At 44.1% G+C, this 21,741-nt stretch overlaps 1 protein-coding gene across 3 annotated transcripts in view; it reads right to left on the bottom strand.

Moving 5' to 3' along the window:
- LOC121149301 (monoacylglycerol lipase ABHD2) overlaps nt 1-21,741 on the bottom strand; it is a 99,262-nt gene that overhangs the window by 22,899 nt on the left and 54,622 nt on the right. For all 3 annotated transcript variants that reach the window (XM_040969811.1, XM_040969813.1, XM_040969812.1), the window contains exons 4-5: nt 19,403-19,578; nt 14,892-15,059 (exon numbers count right to left, since the gene is read on the bottom strand). In XM_040969811.1, coding sequence (XP_040825745.1) covers nt 14,892-15,059; nt 19,403-19,578 — 344 coding nt within the window. The remainder of the gene's footprint in view (nt 1-14,891; nt 15,060-19,402; nt 19,579-21,741) is intronic.

Raw genomic sequence — 21,741 nt, 5'->3', positions numbered from 1 at the left:
TTAGGTGTATCCTGACATTGTAAATATAGACAACGGTAGAAAGTACTTTTCCAATCAAAATCTAGATAGAAAACTTTAGCAAAAACAAAAAATACATATATTTATATTTCCTTAAGCCAGTTTTGACTAGCCTAAAGATGTCCAACATACCATTTGTGCTGGAGCAGTGGTTTGTGCTGGGGACATTGTTCCTTGCATAACAAATGACAGGGGCTGCTGCGATGCCTCAATGGCTAATCCTTCTGCCTGCAAGTGAAGGCATCCCATATGGGTGTCTGAGCTGCTCCACTTTCAATCCAGTTCCCTGCCTATAGTCTGGGAAATCAGCAGAGGATGGCCCAAAGCCTCAGATTCCTGCACCTGCATGGGAGACCTGGAAGAAGCTCCTGGCTCCCGGCTTTGAATTGGCTCAACTCTGGCCATTGTGTCCATTAGAAGGAGTGAACCAAGGGACGGAAGGTCTATATGTCTCTTCCTCTCCCTCTGTAAATCTTACCTTTCAAGCAAAATAAATAAACCCTTACAAAGAAAAGCATACAACAAAACTCAGATTTGCTACACTACTGAGGGGCAATTACAGCTAATTGTGCAGGCGCTCTGGGAGCCCCAGTTTAATTAAATCTAAACACATGTGATCCGGATACAAGGCCAGTCCTGCCTGAGCTCTCCAGGTCAGGCTAAGGGCAAAGACTCTTTCTGTCTATCCAGTTCCAGGACCAGGCTTTGGGGAGGAGGCCCTGGCACCTGATGTCAGTAACCAAACACTCCCCGGGACACGCCCCTCCCCGACGTGCTCAACCTAAGATCTATGGTATTCTGTTTTTCAATACTAGGAGGATTTTAATGAGGTTCCATGTGCTTAATCCTTATGGGATTAGCACCAGTAATAAGATTAGGTATCTAATCTTGCTGCAGCCTTTTAAAGAGAAGATGAAATATGAGAAGGTAGCTTGGTCTTAGCAAGAGAGGCGACTGGCTGAGGATAGGAAGGCCCATGCCTTCTTCCTGTGGTGTCTGCTCTAAAGGAGAAGAAGGCTACCTGAAAGCGACTATTCCAAAAGCCATTTCCCCCAAACAACATTAGCAACTAAGCAGGCGAAAATACAGGGGCCCAGACTCATGGTGTTCCTTGTGGATGGACACTGAGTCATGCGCCTGGTACATGGTGGGTGTGTCCCGAAACGTAGGTGGATAAGAAGAGGTCTGAATCATGTGGGATGAATGCACACAATACAGGCCAGTGTGACCATGCAGGGACAGGATGCTTTCCCATTAAGTTTAGTCCAAGAAAAAGATATGGTCAGGGTAACAACATGGCTTGCAGGCAGGTGGGCGGTTGGAAGCCTCACAGACTGTCATTTAGAGGAAAAGCATGTGAGTTGTTTCTTAAAGCCAAGGGGAAATTACGCAAAGCTGACTCACGCAGGAAGAAACAAAGTGAGAGCCCCTCTTCGCCCATCGAGTTGTTGGCTACGTCCTTATTTCTGAACCAAGGATTTTCACAAATGAGTGCTTTTGGTTGTGCTTGTGCAGGCAGAGGAGTCTGAAATTGCCCTTTTTTGGTCAAATGTTCCAATCTTCAGCTCTCCTCCTGAGATGCAGGACCACCCACTGCTCCTCCGTGGTTCCTCCCTGGATGTGACTCCAGTCCTTCTCGGAAGCTCCTGGCTAGACTCTCAGCAGGTGACCTGAGTTAGATGCTTGAGCTTCTGGAACGTCACTCTCATGTTCTCTTCCTTCCTTCGCAGTAAGCTCCTTCTGCCATGATCAGACTCAAGTGTTTGATGCAAAGGCAACACTATTCACAGATGTGGATCTGGAGTCATGAGCTCCATCCAAACTGAGCTGGCACCTGTGAAGCTGGTAGCTATGACAATTTCAGAGAAACACTGAGGCTCGTGATCCTACTAAATGTATGAAGGTAGACTGAGCAGTAAATAGAAAGCAGAAGTGCCTTACAAACCATCTACAAACAACTCATGGTGAGAGTTTGGGTCACGGGTGCTCTCTACCTTGTGCAATAGCTTATGTGGCCACGTGAAGAGGCTTCACAAAAATGCACGGGAAAAATGTGATTACAGAAAAACTATGCATGGATTTGAACAATTATTTGCTCCTAAATGAACATTTTTTTAAGAGATTCATTTATTTGAAAGACAGAGTTGCACAGAGAGAGGGAGAGACAGATAATCAGCTGTGGATTCACTTCCCAGTCCTGCGACAGCCAGGGTTGAACCAGGCTGAAGCCAATAGCCAAGAGCTTCCTCTGTGTCTCCCTCCCGGGGGGGCAGAGGTTCAAGCAGCTGGGCCATCTTTTTCTAATTTCCCAGTCCTTTAGTAAGGAGTTAGGCTGGAACTGGAACAGCGGGGATGCCGCTGCTGCAGGTGGCAGCTTAACCGACCACATCACAACACAAGCTCTCTGAAGAAACTTTTACAGTCCATATTTTCATAAACTTTTGAGGTATTCTTGTGCATCCCAGATTGTCTGGCATTGGGGATATTACTTATTTGTTTTTGAACTCAAGGTACTGTTGCCTTCCCCTGATGCGGTCACCCCAACTCAGAGCCTCCTTTCTCTTTAATACTGAAATGATGTTCTCTGAAACGCAAGGCAAAGATTTCTGGTCTTACCTAAGGCTCCAAAAGCTAGCCGTTTTGAAAAAAATCCCTACACTACACTTGGTTAGGCACTTAAGGAGCTCTTCTTGCAAACACTAGAACACAATGTAAGATTTCAGGTACTTCCTCTGAGCTTGATGTCTAATGTCAAGTGTTTTGAAATAAGGGAAGGGCCTATTTCCTTCACTGTTTACATGTGCAGGAAAAAGCAATTTAAATCTTGTGAGACCATTTTCAAAGCTCAAATGCCCTAGTTTGGTGCTTTAGTCTTAGATGGGTGGTAAGTTCTAATGAGGCTCATGATCCTTAGGGGGGCATGAGGACCAAAGTCAGGTGATATTTAAGCAAATATTTTATGTATCCTTTTCTTTGAGAGGCAGAGGGAGAGAGATTTTTCAACCATTGGTTTACTCCCCAAATGGCCACAATGAGCATGGCTGGATCAGGCTGAGGCTAGGAGGCAGAAACTCCAGGTTTCCTATGCTTGTAGCAGGGACCCAAACACGTGGGTCATCTTCTGCTGTATTCCCACACACACTAGCAAGCATCTGGATTGGAAATCGGTGCTACAGTCTGGGATCTGGCATCACAAGAGGCAGCCTAACCCACCACAATGTTGGTTCTTGTTCTTTTTGTTAACAACAACAAAAAAAAAAATTTAGGGACTCCATCTGGGCACCAGTTTGCATTCTAGCTGTCCCACTGCTGATCAAGCTCCCTGTTAATGTATCCAGGAAAGCAGTGGGAGACGGTCCAAGTGTTTGGTCTCCTGCTTACCCACATGTTGCAGCCACTTGGGGAGTGAGCCAACAGATGCAAAGTTCTTTTTCTTTCTCTAACTCTGCCTTTCAAATAAATAAGTAGAAAAAAAAAATCCAAAATGTTTTCTCTCTTTGAATCATGATCAAACTCACAGGATGTTTTGTTATCTGGCTCTGAAATTTCTGCTCATAAAACTTTAAAATGGGAGCATAGGTTCTGAAGCCTGGAATAAAAACAGGTTGGAAAACTTTGGTTTTCAGTTCATTTCTGAACGGGTAAATTGGATCCAGCTTTCCTTTGCCCTGACCATGAACACTGGGCCAGAGGGACAGGACACCAGAACAAAGAGAGAGAATGAGTAGATGCTTCTGGAATTTACTAATCCCCTGTAGTATCGTTGACAGAAACACATTGTAAATGTCTGGTCTAGAAAATCAAGGAGGTCAATAGGCTAGGCCAACATGTCTGGCACTGGTGTGTTCCAATGGAAGATGAGGCTCTTTAAAATCAACACACTTCCAAGCTTTCTTCAAGACCTTTACGTGATCCTTTATTTCCAGGTGTCATTTATTCATCTCATGCATATGATGGATGGGAATGGGGGAGACTGGGTGTGATTCAGTACAGTACCCTATTTCCATCAGAAACTGAAGAGATGATTTGGTGACGTTTACCTCTGTTGGGGCCAGCAGTCATTCTAATACAGATACCAAAGCAGCTAATGTCGCTTAATTTAACTTATTAAAAATAGAAATATTTAGTATTTTTTTAGTTTAAAAAATTCCATGGAGCCAGTACTCTGGTGTAGTAGGTAAAGCTGCTGCCTGTAAGGCCAGGATCCCTTACGAGTGCCAGTTCATGTCCCCGTCTGTTCCACTTGCAATCCAGGTTCCTGCTAATGGCCGGCTAATGCAGTGGAACATGGCTGAAGTGTTTCGACCCCTGTACCCACGTGGGAGACCAAGAAGAAGCTCCTGGCTCCTGGCCATTGGCCTGACGCAGGCCTAGCTGCTGTGGTCACCTGGGTAGCAAACCAGTAGATGGAAGATCTCGCTTTCTTTCTATAATTCTGCCTTTTTTCTTTCATGTTTTTAAAATTTACTTTTTATTATTGTCATTTATTTATTTGAAAGGCTTTTTGCAGGTTTCTCACATGGGTAGCAGGGTTGGGTCCTCTTCAGCTACTTTTCTCCAGTCATCAGCAGGAAGCTGGATCAGAAGTGGAGCAATAGGGACACGAACTTTCACCTACAATGCCATGATGCTGGCCCCTGACTTCCAAATAAATAAATAAGTAAATCCATGACCTGCATATTCAGATAAGTAGTGAAGAATTCCTTTTTACACATGAAACTAATTTTTGGAATATGAAAACATAATGCATGCAGCAGATACTACATAAGAACATTTTGCCAGTACTGGTTTTAAGAGCTGACTCTAAATACAGAATCTAGTGGCTGTGGGCTTGAGTTATATGACCCAACCAAATTTGGCCAGAAGGCAAATAATGAAGGTGCTATAGTTGGATGGCAAGCCCCACATCCTTTAAAATAGCCACCAGGGCCTGATAATCCTGTAAACAGAACCATACCTTACATCGAGCTCAGAAAAGAATGAATCTTCTTACGCTCAACAAAAACAAGTTCTCAAATCGGTCCTTGCACAGTACAAATGCAAGACAGTCAGTCATCTGTATGAGGCTGATGTAGGGGCAGAGTTGTTGGCTGTTGAAGTAAGCTTTAGTCATTTCTCTCTAAGTTGGCTCAAGGAAAACACAAAGTTAAAGAGAAGGACAAATAAATACAATAATCAGTGTCATGTTCTTGTATTCACTGGACAGTATGATACACACTTTTGTATTATTGCCAATTTTCTCAATAGCCATATCCTGCCCTTATCCTGGTCTCTAAAGCACTGGGTACTCCTGAATAAGCCTTTTCCGAGAAGATCTAAGTGATATACCAGATGCAAGAGGTTAACAAGAGGATAGTCTGGCAATACAACAGATCTGCAAGTGAGCATTTGGCACATGGTTTAAGGCATTGAGTAGGATCCCCATGTTCCATAATGGATCGCCGAGCTTCAAAGCTTGGTTCTGCGTCTGATTCCAACTTCCTGCTGACGTGCACCTGGGGAGGTGATTGCTCAAGCAGTTGGGTCCCTGCCATCCATGTGGGAGACCTAAATGGAGTTGTTCAAGGCTGCTGGCTTTATTTAGCCTGGTCTTTGCATGGCCCCAGTTAATGCAGGCATATGGGGAAATGAATCAGTGGACTGAAGATCTGGTTGCTATGTGAGAGCTCTGTCTAGGATTGGACTAGGTTTGGCTGGGCTGTAGCACCCAACAGTAAGAACTGGAATGGGTGTGGACTGGTTGGGCAAGGCCACTGTTCCTGCCAGGACAGGAGGTAGACTAAGCCAGTCTGGGCCAAGGACCAACCCACAATGCGCAAGATCTGCCACTGAGAGGGACCTGATACAGGTGCCTGGGGAACTCCTCTGTAAGGGTGCAGTCCCTGCAGTTGAGCACTAAGAACCAAGGCTGGGAGCAGCCCACACTAGGCCAGGTTACGTTTCCTGCTGGCATACATTTGGGTCAGGTCAAGGGGTAGACCAGGTTGGGCCAGTTTATCACATAGCTAGCAGATGTTAGAACCAGGATGTGGTGCAGGACAGGCTGGGTCGGGCCGCAAAACCAGCCAGTTTACATTAGGGCTAGAACTGGAGGCAGACCAGGCTGGGTTAGGCTACAGCACCTGCTGGCAAAAGTCGAGGATAGACGGGCCATGCTAAACTGTGTTGCAGCACCCACCAGCACACATAAAACCAGAGGGGGTGGGGGGTAGCAGGGAAGACTGTGCAGCAGTGTGAGCCCAGTAGAAGTGAAGAGGGGGCTCCCATGCTGGGCCGCTGCTCCCACTGGTGAGTGTGAGAACTGAGACTGGAGGTGGACCAGGCCGGGCAGGGCTATGACACTTACTGGCCTGCATGTGAACTGAGTTAGGGGGAGAGCCAGGCTGGGCTGACCAATTTTATTGGTGCATGCACAAGCCAGAGTAAGTGCAGGCTGGTTGGGCTTTGTTGCAGCACCAGCTGGCCAAGTACTGTGATCAGGAGCAAGTCCTGTCAAGCTAGCATGCAGAACCTCTTGGAAAGTGCAAATTCCAGGACTGGGAGTGGGCCCAGTAGGGAAACTCTGGGTACCTTTCTAATGGGCAGCAACTCCCAGTGGTGAGCATGAAATCCAGGGCTGAGGACAGGACTGGCTAGACAGGTGGCGGCACATGCCAGCATGGGTGTGGCCTGGATAGTGGGGTCAGTTGGGTTGAGCTAGGCTTCAATGTCCATTAATGTGTATGAGAGCTGAATGGGATGTGGGATAGACTGGACCAGTCTGCTGTCACCCTTCCCATGTCCCAACCAGATATGAGCTCTTCTTCACACAGTGGGAGTTTCTGAGGTATCCCTGTGTTATCATAGGATTCTAGGAATGTCTAGAAGATATTAAACAAAAGAACAAAAGAACTCAGACCGAACCTATCAGGCCCAAATCTGTGGCTCAAAGAGGCTTCTGGCTGACCTTTTGCTTTAAATCTATAATGTATCTGCTTACAAACTATTTCCTTCCTCCTTAGCTGGCTCAGCAGGATGTAGTCTTTTCCACAGAGAGGCCATGTCCTGTAGGACTAGACGGCTGGACGGCCTGGGCTTGAAATGGGCTCACACACTCAGCAGTTTGAGATCTTAGAAAAAGCCACTCAACCTTGGGCCTCAGTTTTCTCATCTGTAACAGTGGGGTGAGTGATTTAAATATATCATATAAGATATTCCTAACAGGGCCTTGCATCAACAAATACAATATACTTGTAAATAAAAACGATAAATTAGATCACTACCACAGAGAGTGGGGAAAAGTTTTTTTTTTTTAAAAAAAAGCTGAAATATTCCCCTGCTCATTTTTATTGAATGGACAACACCCTAAGTAGGAAAGGACACGATAAGAGAGGTGGTGCTGAGCTGGGATTAATCACATGGTTTGGATGCTGGCTCTGCTACTTACCAGCCATGATCAAGGTAAGGTACAAGGTCCTTATTTCCCCTCAGCCTGTGAAGTGGGGGTACTAATTAACACCTACCTCTAAGGTAGTGAGGATTAGTGAGGTGCACACATAGAATCCAGCACATTCCTGGGACTCATTAGTGTTAGATAAGTGGTAACTGCTGTCACAAGGATTTTCCTTCATGAATTTATCTTGTAACGCAGGACAAGGGATTCTAAATTGCAAAAATGCATAATTATCCACTTAGGAAATTCTTCTGTGCGAGAGAGATCTGTTTTCAATCATCCTTAATCACATCAGCAAAGATGTCCGGTGACAAGGGATTGGTGCTCATGTGATTTGGAACAGGGTTATTTGATAAAGGAGAAAAGATCTTTTATAATTCTCCCAGAAACGGAGACCGAATGGTGTGATTGCAGGAAGAATACAGGGCTTCATGTCAGTGCTGCTTTTAGTTTTCCTTCTGGTCAAGATCAATTTCAAAAGCCAAAAGGGTATTTACAGTGACTTGAATGACCGTCTTCTGCTCAGCAAAGACGCGGTTTGCACAGGGAGGAGTCACAGAACCACAAGGCACACCATTTGGGACATGCTAGTTTGTAAAATATCATCTGATATTCACAAGCTGCCACTTCACATCTGTCACCTGGATCCCCATTCAGTCACACCGCGAGCACTTCCTGTCGGTTGGGAAGGCCTCTCTATGGGGTCCTGGGAAGGGAGAACACCAACACCACCTGGTCTCATACAGCGGGCTTTTGGGATGCAGAGATAGAAAATTAACATGTAAACAAATGCATCATTTCACAGATTGTTCAATAGTTTCAAATCACAAGTGCCTGGAACAATGTAAAGAGGAGCAGGAGTTAGAGACAAAAGGGACTGGGAGCAAGGTGGGACCATATCAGATTGGGGAGAATGTCAAGTACAAGCCTTGAGAGGGCAACCCCTTATCTGAGATCCAAACTTGACAAGGCAGCAAGTCAGATCACAAAAAAGCCTTCCAAATCAAAAGCCTGAGGTTAGCAGGCCCTGAATTGCCCAGGAATCCGAAGTCGACTGGGCCAAGGCCTGGTGCACCTGTGCTCAGAGTAGGACCAGGAAGCCTGACTGATGAACGGGCTGTGGGATTGTTCTGAGGACTCAGTCACCCCCAAATGGAAGAGGCTGACTTGGTCACCGGTCTAGTAAAAGTGAAGGGAGGGAGTTAGTAAGAGGCATAGAAACCTACTGGCCAATTTAATAAATCGACCTGATTTCGACCTTGAATTGAACAAACTGTATTTACAAAAAGCATGAAAGAAGGCAGTTGGGGAAGACTCTCAAGGAATACTGTCCGGTGTTTTGGCCGTGGGTGACAGCCTAGTACTTCGGGCCGAATGTGTTTCCCCACCAAAATTTACAGGTTAAAGAGTAACCCCCAGAATGCACCTGTAGTCAGAGAGGGCTAATTAGGAGGGTTAATTAAGTTAAAAGGTGGGCCCTGATCCAATGTGACCGGTGTCTTTATGAGAGGAGATGAGGGCAGGGACACAGACATAGATGCAGAGGGAAGGGATGACCACACTCGGAACACACAGAAAGGAAGCGGTTCTCACAAGCCAAGGGGAGGCCTCAGGAGAAAGCAGACCTGCTGGTACCTTGACTTTTGCTTTCTGATCTCCATAACTGTGAAAAGATAAATCTGTGTTGTATAAGCCACTCTGATTTGGTATTTCCTTATGGTCCTGACAAAATAAAGCAATTTACAAAGATTGCTGTATTTTAGAGATAGACACATTGAAACAGCAACAGTTAAAGGACAGGCTGTGTGGGACCTTCTTTGAAATGATCTTTGAGAGGATGTAGGAAGGAGGTGAAACAAGATTGGCCAGGAGTTGACTAATTGTAGAGGTTGGGAGATACATACACTGGGGTTTACGCTGTTATCAATCTACTCTCCCTATTTCTGCATTTTTTACCCAGAAAAAAATATGCCAAAATCAAACAGGAATCAGGGCATAAAACCTTTCTCTGTGGCTGTGAAAAGGCCTAAGTATGTGCTATGTTCCCTAGGAAATGGGCTCTAGTAATAGTGTCTTATAAAAGCTCTGGCGGACCTGGATGGTAGCCTAGGACCTGGATGCAAGTCCTCATCTTGCATACACCACGATCCCGGTTCGTATCCCGGCAGCCCCACTTCCCATCCAGCTTCCTGATTGTGGCCTGGGAAAGCAGTCAAGGATGGCCCAAAGACTTGGGACCCTGCACCCATGTGGGAGTCCTGGAACAGGCTCCTGGCTGCAGATCAGCTCAGCTCCAGCTGTTGTGGCTGCTTAGGGAGTGAATCAATGAACAGAAAACCCCCTTCTGTGATTATCTGACTTTGCAATAAAAACAAATAAATCTTAAAAAAGAAAAAAAGCTCTGGGGCGGGGTGAGGGGGACCTACACAAAGAGACTAGAAGTTTGTTATAAAGGAAGACTTGGAGGATAAAAGTAAACACTATGCAAATAAGATTTTTGCAAGTTACTTTATAAATTAAAACTTCTATTGAAAAATTAGGCTTGCGCCCGGTGGCATGGCCTAGCGGCTAAAGTCCTCGCCTTGAACGTGCCGGGATCCCATATGGGCGCAGGTTCTAATACCGGCAGCTCCACTTCCCATCCAGCTCCCTGCTTGCCTGCTTGTGGCCTGGGAAAGCAGCTGAGGACGGCCCAAAGCTTTGGGACCCTGCACCCGTATGGGAGACCCAGAAGAGCTCCTGGATCCTGGCTTCGGATCGGCATAGCATCGGCCGTTGCGCTCACTTGGGGAGTAAATCACCGGATGGAAGATCTTCCTCTCTGTCTCTCCTCTCCTCTCTTTATATTTGACTTTTCAATAAAAACAAATAAATCTTAAAAAAAAAAAAAAAGAAAAATTAGGCTAAATTACGCTTGTGCTCATCAGCCTCTACTCTCTCTCCATCCCACTGAAGTCAGGTGCGCTAATGCAGTGTTCTTTGGTTAACACACTGTGACCAGGAGTGACCTCTCTTATTTCTGGGCAGAAACTTCAACAGCCACAATCTTTCCACTTCTAAGGGCTGCTCATTATTGCTGCTGCTGGTGGCTAGTCCAGGAGCTATGGTCCTGGAGGGAGGATGGTAAGAAGGAGTTAGAACCCCCAGCTCTGCAGTGTGATTCACACACAAATCTTTGCTTACAAACCACTGAAATTAGCAAATTGTTCCTTCCAACAGCATCACTTAGTCCATCTTGTTGGTCAAGAAATCTAGCAAACAGCTTGACCCAATAATTCTAAAGTTGAACTGAAAAAAATAAATAGGCAGATGTGAGTACACTCTGGAGAAGCAGAGTTGAAGCTAATACTGTCAGACATCAGGCCACGCCACAAAGCAGCGATAATGAAAAATGAGTAACAATAGTGGGTATACAAATAAAAGTCAAGGGGCCCGCACAGTGGCTTATCAGACTAATCCTCTACCTGCAGAGCTGGCACTCATATGAGCTGGCATCCAAATGGGCATCAGTTCCAGTCCCGGCTGCTTCACTTCCCATTGAGCACCCTTGCTAACGGTCTGGGAAAGCAGCGGAGACTGGCTCAAAGTGTTGGGCCTCTGCACTTACGTGGGTAACCCAGAAGAAGCTCCTGGCTCCTAGCTTTGGACTGGCCCAGTTTTTGCTATTACAGCTATTTGGAAACAAATTACTTTTTAAAACTGGGGGACTGACAGCTTTCCTAGACAGACCGGTCTTGCCCCCATGGCTTTGCTCTCTCAGCTCAGGGTCAGCTCATGTGGCCTTCCAGGCCACCACCCCGGTGGTGGGTGGAGTGCCCTCCCTTCAGCTCACCTTCTGCTTACCAGCTCCAAGCCAGGCTCACTTTGAGCACTGGGCCTTTCCCAGGAGGATCTTGCCCTTGACACATGAGTCTCCCTAACTACCACCCCCTTCTATGGCGTACCCCACACACCCCACATGCTCATTCACAGTGCTGTGACTGCCTACCCCTGAGGAACATGTCTTATCTGCCTGGGTCATGCAGAGTGTGGCTAATCTCTCACCAACATGAACACACCTTCAAGAACTTGATAGCAATAAATCAACACCTAACACATGCTGATTGTTCTAGACAGTAAACACTTAGCTGTTTAACATGCCCACATCTAACTGTAGCCCTCACTACTGTAGTGCAAGAATCTGGAATGAATGGGAATGAAGCACAGCTTCACAGTCCGTTGTTGGCAGGACTGGGGTATGGCACGTACGGCCTGCCTCCTGTTCGGGGGTCCCGTGGGGCACTTCCCATGCATCAAACTGCTAAACCTCTGTTTCTTTGATTTCTGGATTCTTCTGACAAGGCCTCCCTGTTGTAGCCCACAGAACAGCACTGGGTGGGGGGAGTTGGAGGCCCTGGGCCCCACATATGCAGGGACTCCACCAGCCTGGAGGTGATCCTGGAGAGTGCAGCAACCAGATCCAGGACCCTAGGTCAGCTCTTCCACTTACTGGTTCTACGCCCTTGCTCTTAGCACTCTGTATCAGATTTCTTTTTTTAATCAGAATTTTATCATTTCATGGGATGCTGCAGAGATCAAAGAGAAGCTGTCTATGTGAGGCTGCAGCACTACAGTTGGCACATACTTGGCGCCCTTGCTGGCATTCCTGATCCTGTGGACACAGTGTCCCGATCGATGGTACTCTCCAGTGTCTGCCCAGGTTGCCAGTCAGGTCATGTCTTCCTAACCTCTGCTTGTACAGATGGACCTTTAACACCCAAGGACAGGACTTTATAATTGATTCTTACTTTTTTTATTCATGTTAGATTTTGCCTGTTTCTGCTTTTTGGGTTCAATTTTATCTACCACACACTCACCATTCCCCCTATGCCTATAAATCTATACATTTATTAACCTATGTCTTCAATCCAATGACCAAACTGTTGAACAGAACAGTCTGTGAAATGGGTCTTAACGTATGTGAGCACAAAATAGGAAACAGACTCAGAGTGCCTAGCGCTGTCTGGCACAAAGTGAACAGGGCAAAGCAGGGCTCACTAATCCAAGCCCTTCAGACCAGACTACATCCATCTCCACCTGCAAATCCATCAAGAGCAGTGTCCAGACTGCAAAAGACCTGTGATACAGTGCTAGGGACACCCCAACCTGTATGTTTTCTCAGAACAGCCCAATGTGACCCATATGTAATCTTGCTATGATACTGGCAGTGAGCAACACTGCCATTTTGAGCAAATGTTGTGTGAAAACACACGATGAAACAAAAAACCCCATGGCTGTGCAGAATGCTGAGCCGGTACTGCAGGCTGGGTCCAGATCACAGTGCTGTGTGCAGAAGAAACCGTCATACCGCTTCAACTCCATTAAGAGCACCTCTTTGGCTCCAGCTGGGGTCCTGCCCTGCTGCCTCCCTTGTGTTCTAGCAGGAGCCCCCAGTAAGCTCTGTGTGGCACACTGACCTCTTACCAGTTTCAACTTGCCAACGAGCTGAAGAACTTAAGGTCAGTAACAGAAGCACAAAACACATGCTCATTTCCCTCCCTATGATCTTCCCTTATTTGCACTTGCAGACAGCGCCCTCCCACATCACCAGTAATAGTGTAAACACGAATGAATTTGCTGGAGGACAATCTGTACAAATGTACAAGAGAAATATTGAGTCTGGGGCCAGCATGGTGGCACCAGTTTGTGTCCTGGATGTCCTTACTTCTAACCGACCTCCCTGCTAAAGTGTCAGGGAGAACAGTATAAGATGACCCATGTTCTTGGGCCCCCTACACCTGCATGGGAGACCCAGGAGAAGCTCCTGGTTCCTGTTTTCGACCCTGCTCAGCCTTGGCTTATTGTGGCCAACTGGGGAGTGAACCAGCAAATGAAGGAACTCTCTATAATTCTGGCTTTTAATAAATAAATAAATAAGTAAATGAATGAATGTTTTAAAAAAGTATTGACTCTGTAATTCTACTGGAACTTTACCACAAAGAAGTCATTAAAGGGGAGAAGAAAAATTTTCTATACAGAAGATATTTATAGAATCATTATTTAAAATGCTGAAAACTAAATAACCTCAATGCCCTACACAACGGATAGGTTAAATGAACTATAATAGAGCAGTAATAGCAATGTGCCTCCTGAAAGGAAGAAATAATGAGAGAAATTTTATCTTATTATAAATAAGTCACCATAGATAGACACACTGTAAGTGCAACTAAATAAAAACTATGCACACATTGATAAAGAATGGGAGGATAAAGAAACAGAAAGTTAGGTAAAATTATAAAGATTATACTTGCAAAAAGTTCACAGAGAAATGTATATTGTGGAAAAACTGCACAGAGTTCAAAAGCTTCCTGGAACAAACTTCTTTTCTAACTTCATTTTCCTGTTAACTTTTGGATGTATCCTTATAAATATCTTTTGTTTTTCTCACTAAAGCGTATCACAAATTATCTGGTTGTAAACATACGTGCTCCCACAGATACAATTATGAACTGTTTGCTCTCGTGTGGACCTACAGTCTGAAGGGAGATGGTAACTAAGAGTCAAGAATGAGCAGAGCAGACCCAGAGCCTCAGCTAGCACAGGACTCAGTGGAAGTCAACAAGCGTTCATCTCAATACGGGACTCATTTTCTACCTGCAAGGCATTAGGAAATCCAGAGGGAGGCTGATGTGCCAGGTTGCGTCCCCCTGACGTCCATGTGTTTCATTGGGCCCTTGCCTGCCAGTCCCAGAGTCCAGAGGAATGCGTGTCAGTCAGGGTGGCACGGTGGTAAAGGGTACAATCTGCTGCCTGATCTCCTTGGCTGTCGGTTACTGCTTACCAGCCAGGGCACCTTGGGCAAGACTGTCTGTGAGTTTGTTTCCACATCTATTTGCTGGAGAATGGTTGCAGAGTCTATCTCAAAAGTTGATATGAGGACCTGGCGCGGTAGCACCTAAAGTTGTTGCCTTGCACATGCCAGGATCCCAGATGGCACCAGTTTGTATCCCAGCCACCCTGCTTCCCATCCAGCTCCCTGCTTGTGGCCTGAGAAAGCAGTCAAGGAGGCCCGAAGCCTTGGGATCCTGCACCCATGTAGGAGGCCTGGAAGAAGCTTCTGCCTCCTGGCTCCTGGTTTTGGATCGGCACAGCTCTAGCAGTTGTGGCCGCTTGGGGAGTGAATTAGCAAATGGAAGATATTCCTCTCTGTCTCTCCTTCTCTCTGTATATCTGACTTCCCAATAAAAATAAGTCTTAAAAAAAAAAAAGTTGACATGAATTATCCATTATACATGCCCAGCACAAGTTGGCTGCTGGCTGTTGTGTGTCCTACCGTCTCTGGGAAATGGGCATGAATTCCAAACTTAAAAAAAAAAAAAAAGAGGTAGAAGCAGAAGCAGTTTCTCACTTGCCGTGAAAACAGACAAAGGGGAACCTCCCCTTGGCCACACCCTGTGCTTACCATAGGTGAACATGCGTGGCGAGGTCAGTTCAATGTTAGGCAGGGCACCCAGGTGGTTCAGCACAGCACACCTATAGCCATTTTTCTGGGCATAATCAACAAAGGTTCGGATGTACTGCTTCTCGCTGTGATTGGCAATCCCAGGGCAGATGACCATGGTGACATCATCTGCAGGGTGGAAACAGACAGCTGTAGGTATACAGTAAAAGCGACTTCACAAATGAACACAATTATATTTTGCTGGCTTAGAAAGAAGGGGGAACAAATTTAACATACAACTTTTGACTTTCCCTGCAAAAGAGGATCCTTCACTTTGAGTCTAAGCTCTCAATTTCAGTGCTTCTTGAACTATTTACGGTGAAGGACTGGCTTAAAAAATGTACAACCTGTTATTGACAGATATTTTTGAAAAACATCAAAAAAACGACTAGAAAATATTTTTATATATACTCTTTAACTTTTTATTCCTGTATTTAACAATAAAAAAAATCCCTCTGTCAAATTGCTATACAAGTTTCCAAGTGTTTTTCCTAATTTCTGTCTGAATGAATGGAAAAATAAAAAGTAGTATTTTCATAGATCTTGTCAACCCTTCAAGTTATGTTCAGTTATTTATTCTGTAGACATTTCTGTGCTTATGCAAAACAATACACAATGGGTCTTCTCAGTTTGTGGATTATACAGACAAGTATGAGCAGTAGGCTGGAATGGCAGAAGACTGAACATACCCTAAAGGTCTAGAAATAGGGGTCTGTTTTAGTGAATTATTACAAAGCCAAGTGGTGAAGGATTGTGTACTCCTTAGAAATAATGAGAATTTTTATATAAATTGATATGGCAAACTCCCCAATATATAATAAATGGAAAAAAGTTTTAATGATTCTAATGTTCCCTCAAGTTAAGATAAAAAAATAAATTATCTTAATAGAGGAAATATACATGTATAACCTTCATAAAGAATAATTCTAATTCTTACAATCTTGCCTAAAACTTTACGACAAAGAAAGTTCAGCATAGAATTAAAACAAGCTATATGCCTAAGAGAAGGATGGTTAAATTGTGGTCTGACATTAAGGAGTAAGAAGTAATAATTAAAATTCTGGTTTTAAAGACTTTTGGATTTCCAATGACACACAGAAGCATAATACAATGTAGAATAATACAAATTTTGGAAAAAATTGACTGAAACCAATAGAAAATGAAATAAGGCATTAACAACGGTATGCTAGGTGGTAAGATCACGAGTGATTTAAATATTTTGTTTAATTTTTTTATTTGTATAAGATGAACAAATTTTATATAAACAGATATAAGAGCTTTAATACTTCCTACTTTACCCCTTCCCTTCTTTCCTATTTTTCCTTTTAATGTTTACATGACATTTTTTCAGTTTCAAAAAAATAATCACAAGCATAATCCTATACTAAATAAATTACCCAACAAGTAGTAACTACTGGTCCTCAGGAGTATTGACAAGGGCGGTGAACAGTAAGCAAAGCTCAAAGTGTCAAGTTCACTCATCCATAACTTTTTTTGTACTCCATATTAATGAACAGACTAGGGAAAATATAAGTTTGTCTTTCTGGAACTGTTTTATTTCGCTAAGCATTAATGGTTTGCAGTTGTGTCCTCTTTGTTGTAAATGATAAGATTTCATTCTCTTATTCAGCTGAATATTATTCCACACTTGCTTTATCCAGTCATCCTCTGCTGGACATCTGGGTTGATTCCCTATCTTAGCTGCTGTGAACTAAGCTGCAATACAAATTCATGCAAAACATGGGGGTAAAATAACTTTGATATGCTGATTTCATTTCATTTGCATATATTTCCAGGTGTAGGATGGCTGGGTCATTTGGCAAATCTATTTTCAGATCTTTGAGGAATCTCCATACTGCCTTCCATAATGGTTGTGCTAGTTTATATTGCCATCAACAGTGGATTAGCATACCTTTTCTCACACATCCTTACCAGCATCGACTGGTTTTGGATTTCTGTATGCTAGCCATTCTAACTGGGGTGAGGTGAAACCTTAGTTTGTTTTTTATTTACATTTCCCTGCAGTGATCCTGAACATTTTTCATGTGCCTGTTTGCCATTTGGATTTTATCCCATGAAAAATGCCTGTTCATGTCCTTTGGAATGTTTTATTGTTGCTGAATTTCTTAAGTTCTTTATAGATTCAGGATATTATTCCTTTTCAGTTGCATAGTTTGCAAGTATTTCCTTCCATTTCATCAGTTACCTCCTTGTTTTGTTAATGGTGTCCTTTGCAATGCACAAGATTCTTAGTTTGATGCAATATTATTTGGCTTTTATCATCTGTGCTTCTGAGATTTTTCTGAAGAGTCGTTGCTCATGTCAATGTCTCACAGGGTTTCCCTAGTAATTTGATAATATCAGATCACATATTTAAATCCTTGATCTATTTAAAGTTGATTTATGAATAAGCTTTAAAGTCTAATTTTCTCCCTAAAAATATTTCTGTAGTATCTATGTTTCCTAAAATGAGAACTTTTATACTTTAAAAAAAAATCATGAAAGAAAAAAGAATTGTTTTTCTTAGAACCTTTTTGGGGGAAAGTAAATGGGGAAGTCTTGGAAAAAATCCTTAAGTCTATGGAAAATGTAGCATAAATGATGCTTATTTTGGTACCAAAAATGTTTTGAAATCTAGGCATAATGTTTTCCCCATCATGTTACTTCCCATGAACTTTTTGAATACTCAGTGTATTGCCTCTCACACAATCACTTTCGTCAATCCTGTCAAGGACAGGGTTGTATAAAGGAACATAACTAGATGAGGAATCGGTTTTGCCCTTTTTTTTTGGAACATTTTACCATAATCCTGGTAGGATGAACAAACTGTTCAAACTAAATGTTGTGTTTTAAAGGTAAGAAAAAGTAAAAACACCAGAAACAAGAGAAAGAACATATTTAGCTGGATATGGCAGAGGAATAAATATTTGAAAGACAAGATTTTTAAACACAAAACGAACTCCTAACCTATTTATTTATCCATTCCTTCTGTGACTGTTTCCTGGAAGGTGACTGTTCTGGGGGCTCTTAGGATTCTAGCAGATAGATAAACAACTGCACATTCAAATATGGAAAGTGGCCAGCTCCCTGAGGACCCAAGGCAGGAGCGCGGCTCTATTGGGAAGGAAAATCTAGGTAATCAGGGGAGTCCAGGACTCCCTCCGGGGAAGTGACATCTGAGCCGAGACCTGAATGAGGAGGAGCAGGCTGCTAAGTTCCAGCGAGAATCCTGCCAGGCCGAGGGAACCTAAAACTTTATCACCAGTTTACTCAGAGGTTCTGGTTACTTTAAATCACTGAATTAAAATTGGTTTACTAGATTTTACCCATAAGTCATTACTGAACTCCTATGGAAAACCAAGGTGCCTTTAAACAAACAACAACAAACAAGACACATTTTCTTGTAGTAGGAATAGAAGTCAAAAGGATTCTGGAATGTAATTCCACTTCTTCCAAAGTTCTTGTTATGAAGTACTTTATGAAAGTTCTTGTACAGGCAGTACAAAACAACCTCCAACTCAAGCAGCAATTGAAATCGAAACTGTTTCTTAGAGATCCGTACCCGGACTTCTGTATGATAAATATGGTGTTAAAAGGTCTTTTTTTTTGGTGTGGGGGGGTGTTCAGGACATCGAAGTAGAGGGTACTGAAAACTTCTGTTAACTATTATTCAACAAGGAAAACCAACACACACACCGCAGAAGCCTCAGCATCTCTGCCAGTGCCATGGGGTTAACGAAGCACCAGGCTCACAGGGATGCGGTGAGTGAGGATTCAAGGAAGTAAGAGCAGGTTTAAAATACACAGACATCAACTGAAAGCTCGGTGGGGGGGGGGGGGGCCTGGACTCCAAGCTCTCACCCATGCCTGCTCACAGTGCTTGTTAATCACAACGAGCTCACAGAACTATGTGATGGTTGCTGCAGACAAGGGCAGAGCTTGCTTCAAACCCGGTACGTCTCTCTTACTGGAACCTGGAAAGAGCACAAATCCAGCAACCCCCAGAGGCAACAGGATCACTGCTGTACCAAAGACGGACACCAGCCAGTATTCCCTGCCTGATAAGACCAAAGCGACACCCGCTTCCGCTTACATGTCAAGGGTGGTTTAAAACCTCCTGCATGTTTTTTTTTTTTTTCCTCGTCTTTCCTGCTCCTCTGTAGCTCCCTTCTCCATGTCTGTCTTTTCACTACATGGCAAAGAAAGACCTGGGGACGGAGTTTCTTTGAATAAAAGCCATCTATCTTCTTTTCTGTACTCAGCTGATGCGTTCCTTCATGTGTGGTCGGTGAATCTAACACTATCCAGTGATGCTTTCTAAAGAGGTTAAAATAGTGCTGGCAAGCACACGTTGGAGTTAATCCTTGCCAGCTGCTCCTGCGGGGTGCATCTCAGCTGACTTCCCAGAAGCCCAGACGCAAAGGGGCAGTTGGTGGCAGGAGCATTTCACGGCACATGCCACACTAGCTCACCTCCAACGCAGTGCTCAGCCAAGGGCTCAAAGAGGTCGAAAGTTGAAGTGGCTCCATCAGACATGGTGATGAACTTCCGGTGCCCGTAGGGGTGTGGTGACCTCACCCTGCCCATCTTCCCATACAAGGCCGTCTGGATGTGTCCACTCTTCCCCCAGATCAATGGTGGAATGTACCTAGGAAGGAAGTAGAGGTTAATTTTCCCTAAAATTCCTCCAAAAAATGCTCTGAAACAACAAAGTTTAAGCAAAAGCCCTTCAACTTCATAAACTTTTGTCCTGACAAATTCTGTACACTAAGCATAAACATGAGGGTTCTTATTTCTTTTCTTTCTTTTTTTTTTTTTTTACTGGTCTTACATCCATGCCAGGACTCACCCCTTTTGCATTAATACATCCTGCATCCAATTAACTTCAGAACTCAACCAGGTCATGCTTACATCTCTATTTCAAATTTTAGATATTAAGTGATTCCACATTGATTATTTCCACACTACAGAACAGAAAGAAGTACTACACAGTGAATATAGTCTAACTTGACAGGGCTAACCTTGAACTAACGTATATGAAACAGCACTATGCACTTGCTAAAGTCTCACTTATTTCCCTTGCCCTAATAAGACAGGCCACAGCTTTAGTCATCACAGCACTGACCACACCTGCTGTTTGCAGCACAGCAGCAAGGCCTATGAACTCTTGCAGGAGCCTGAGGGCAGGCAGGGAGGAGCAGCCCTGAAACTCCGGGAGAGCATGCCGGAAGGACAGAGCCGGGGAAACGCTTATTGGATTAACAAAGGATAAAGGCTTGATAGCTTAAGCAAGACAGGATGCCTCCCAAACAACTGTCCTTTGTGAACATGTACAGTGGCTCTTGGCCTGGATAGAAAATGCAAAAATCACAAACTAGCCCAAGAAAGTACTTCAAGCTGCAACTGAGAAATGACTCTGGCTCACGAACACAGAACAAGATGAATGCCTTTATTGAAACTATTGGGATTTCTCTCTCATGGCCTTTCACTCAAGCTTGATGGCTGCAGGAGCTTCATTTTACGTAAATTAGAGGCATAAACTACAATTACAGACATGACATCAATCTTTCATCCCTCTATGATTGTTTCACAGTGGTGTTTTAATACTAATTTGCCTCGGTCTATCGACTAATTCATCCCCATAACTGCTCCAGAACCAGATGATTTGAGAAATTCTTTTAAAAATTTACTGTGTGTGTGTGTGTGTGTACTTAGATAAATCTACACAAAGAGAAGTACATCAAGCCAGTTCCTGGACAAGCTTCCTCTTTGGCATTGAGAAGGGACACGAGAGGCCCTAAGTGGACAGTGAGTTACGGGGGAAAAAAGGGCTGGGGGATTTTTCTATTTTCTGTCTCTAGCCCTGCATTCTAACTCCACCTCCCCTTACAGGTCAATCCAGTACACCCATTTTCTCATGATGCACCTCAGTCTCCTACTTGATGGGGGAGAAGGTGCCACAAAAGCCCCACGTGGAGATGCCATGAAACAATTCCCAGAAAAACCTCACACGCATTAAACCCTGCCCAAGCTCCACCCAGCTCAGTTCAGGCAGCCCCTCCCATAATGGGCACCGGTGGCTGGCAACCTTGCCCTTTTGAGCCTTTCTGCGTGCTCTCCTCACACGCAGGCCTTTCTGGAGCTTTCTTGGCAAGCTTTTCTCCATAAGCATTTGCCCGCACTCACACCTGAATGTACTCACTTGCTCACTTTAAATAAATCCTGCTCTCATTACTGCAATTTATGCTTCTGGTCTGAATTGTTATTTCATGCAGGGGAATGGAAACTGGGGAACACATTCAATCTCTATATAACAGAGGGAAGAGTATTTTAAAATAGCGGGACCTGAAACTGCTCACTGGCATTCTACCGCAGGCTCAAATACCTGCAGAAGCTGTAGCATTTGGAGAACAGACCAAAGAATTTCTAGCAATTAAGTGGATAAAGCCAGCAAGAGAAAGCATGCTTATAAAAGCAGTATCAATTGGGGCCTGACACTAGCCTAGTGGTTAAAGTCCTTGCCTTGCATGTGACGGGAGCCCATATAGGTGCCGGTTCTAATCCCAGCTACTCCACTTCCCATCCAGCTCTCTACTTTTGGCCTGGGAAAGCAGTCAAGGACAGCCCAAAGCCTTGGGACCCTTGCAACCATGTGGGAGACCCAGAAGCCACTCCTGGCTCCTGGCTTTGGCATCAGTTCAGCTCCAGCCGTTGTGGCTGCTTGGGGAGCAAATCAACGGATGGAAGATTGTCCTCTTTGTCTCTCTTCCTCTCTGTATATCAGATTTCCCAATAAAAATAAATCTTAAAA

This window comes from Ochotona curzoniae, unplaced genomic scaffold (genome assembly GCF_017591425.1).
Source record: "Ochotona curzoniae isolate NIBS_2020 unplaced genomic scaffold, NIBS_Ocur_1.0 scaffold_4701, whole genome shotgun sequence".
NCBI classification, from domain to species: Eukaryota; Metazoa; Chordata; class Mammalia; order Lagomorpha; family Ochotonidae; genus Ochotona; species Ochotona curzoniae.
Note: the sequence above shows the minus strand (reverse complement) of the source record. Positions and strands in the feature narration are given on the sequence as shown.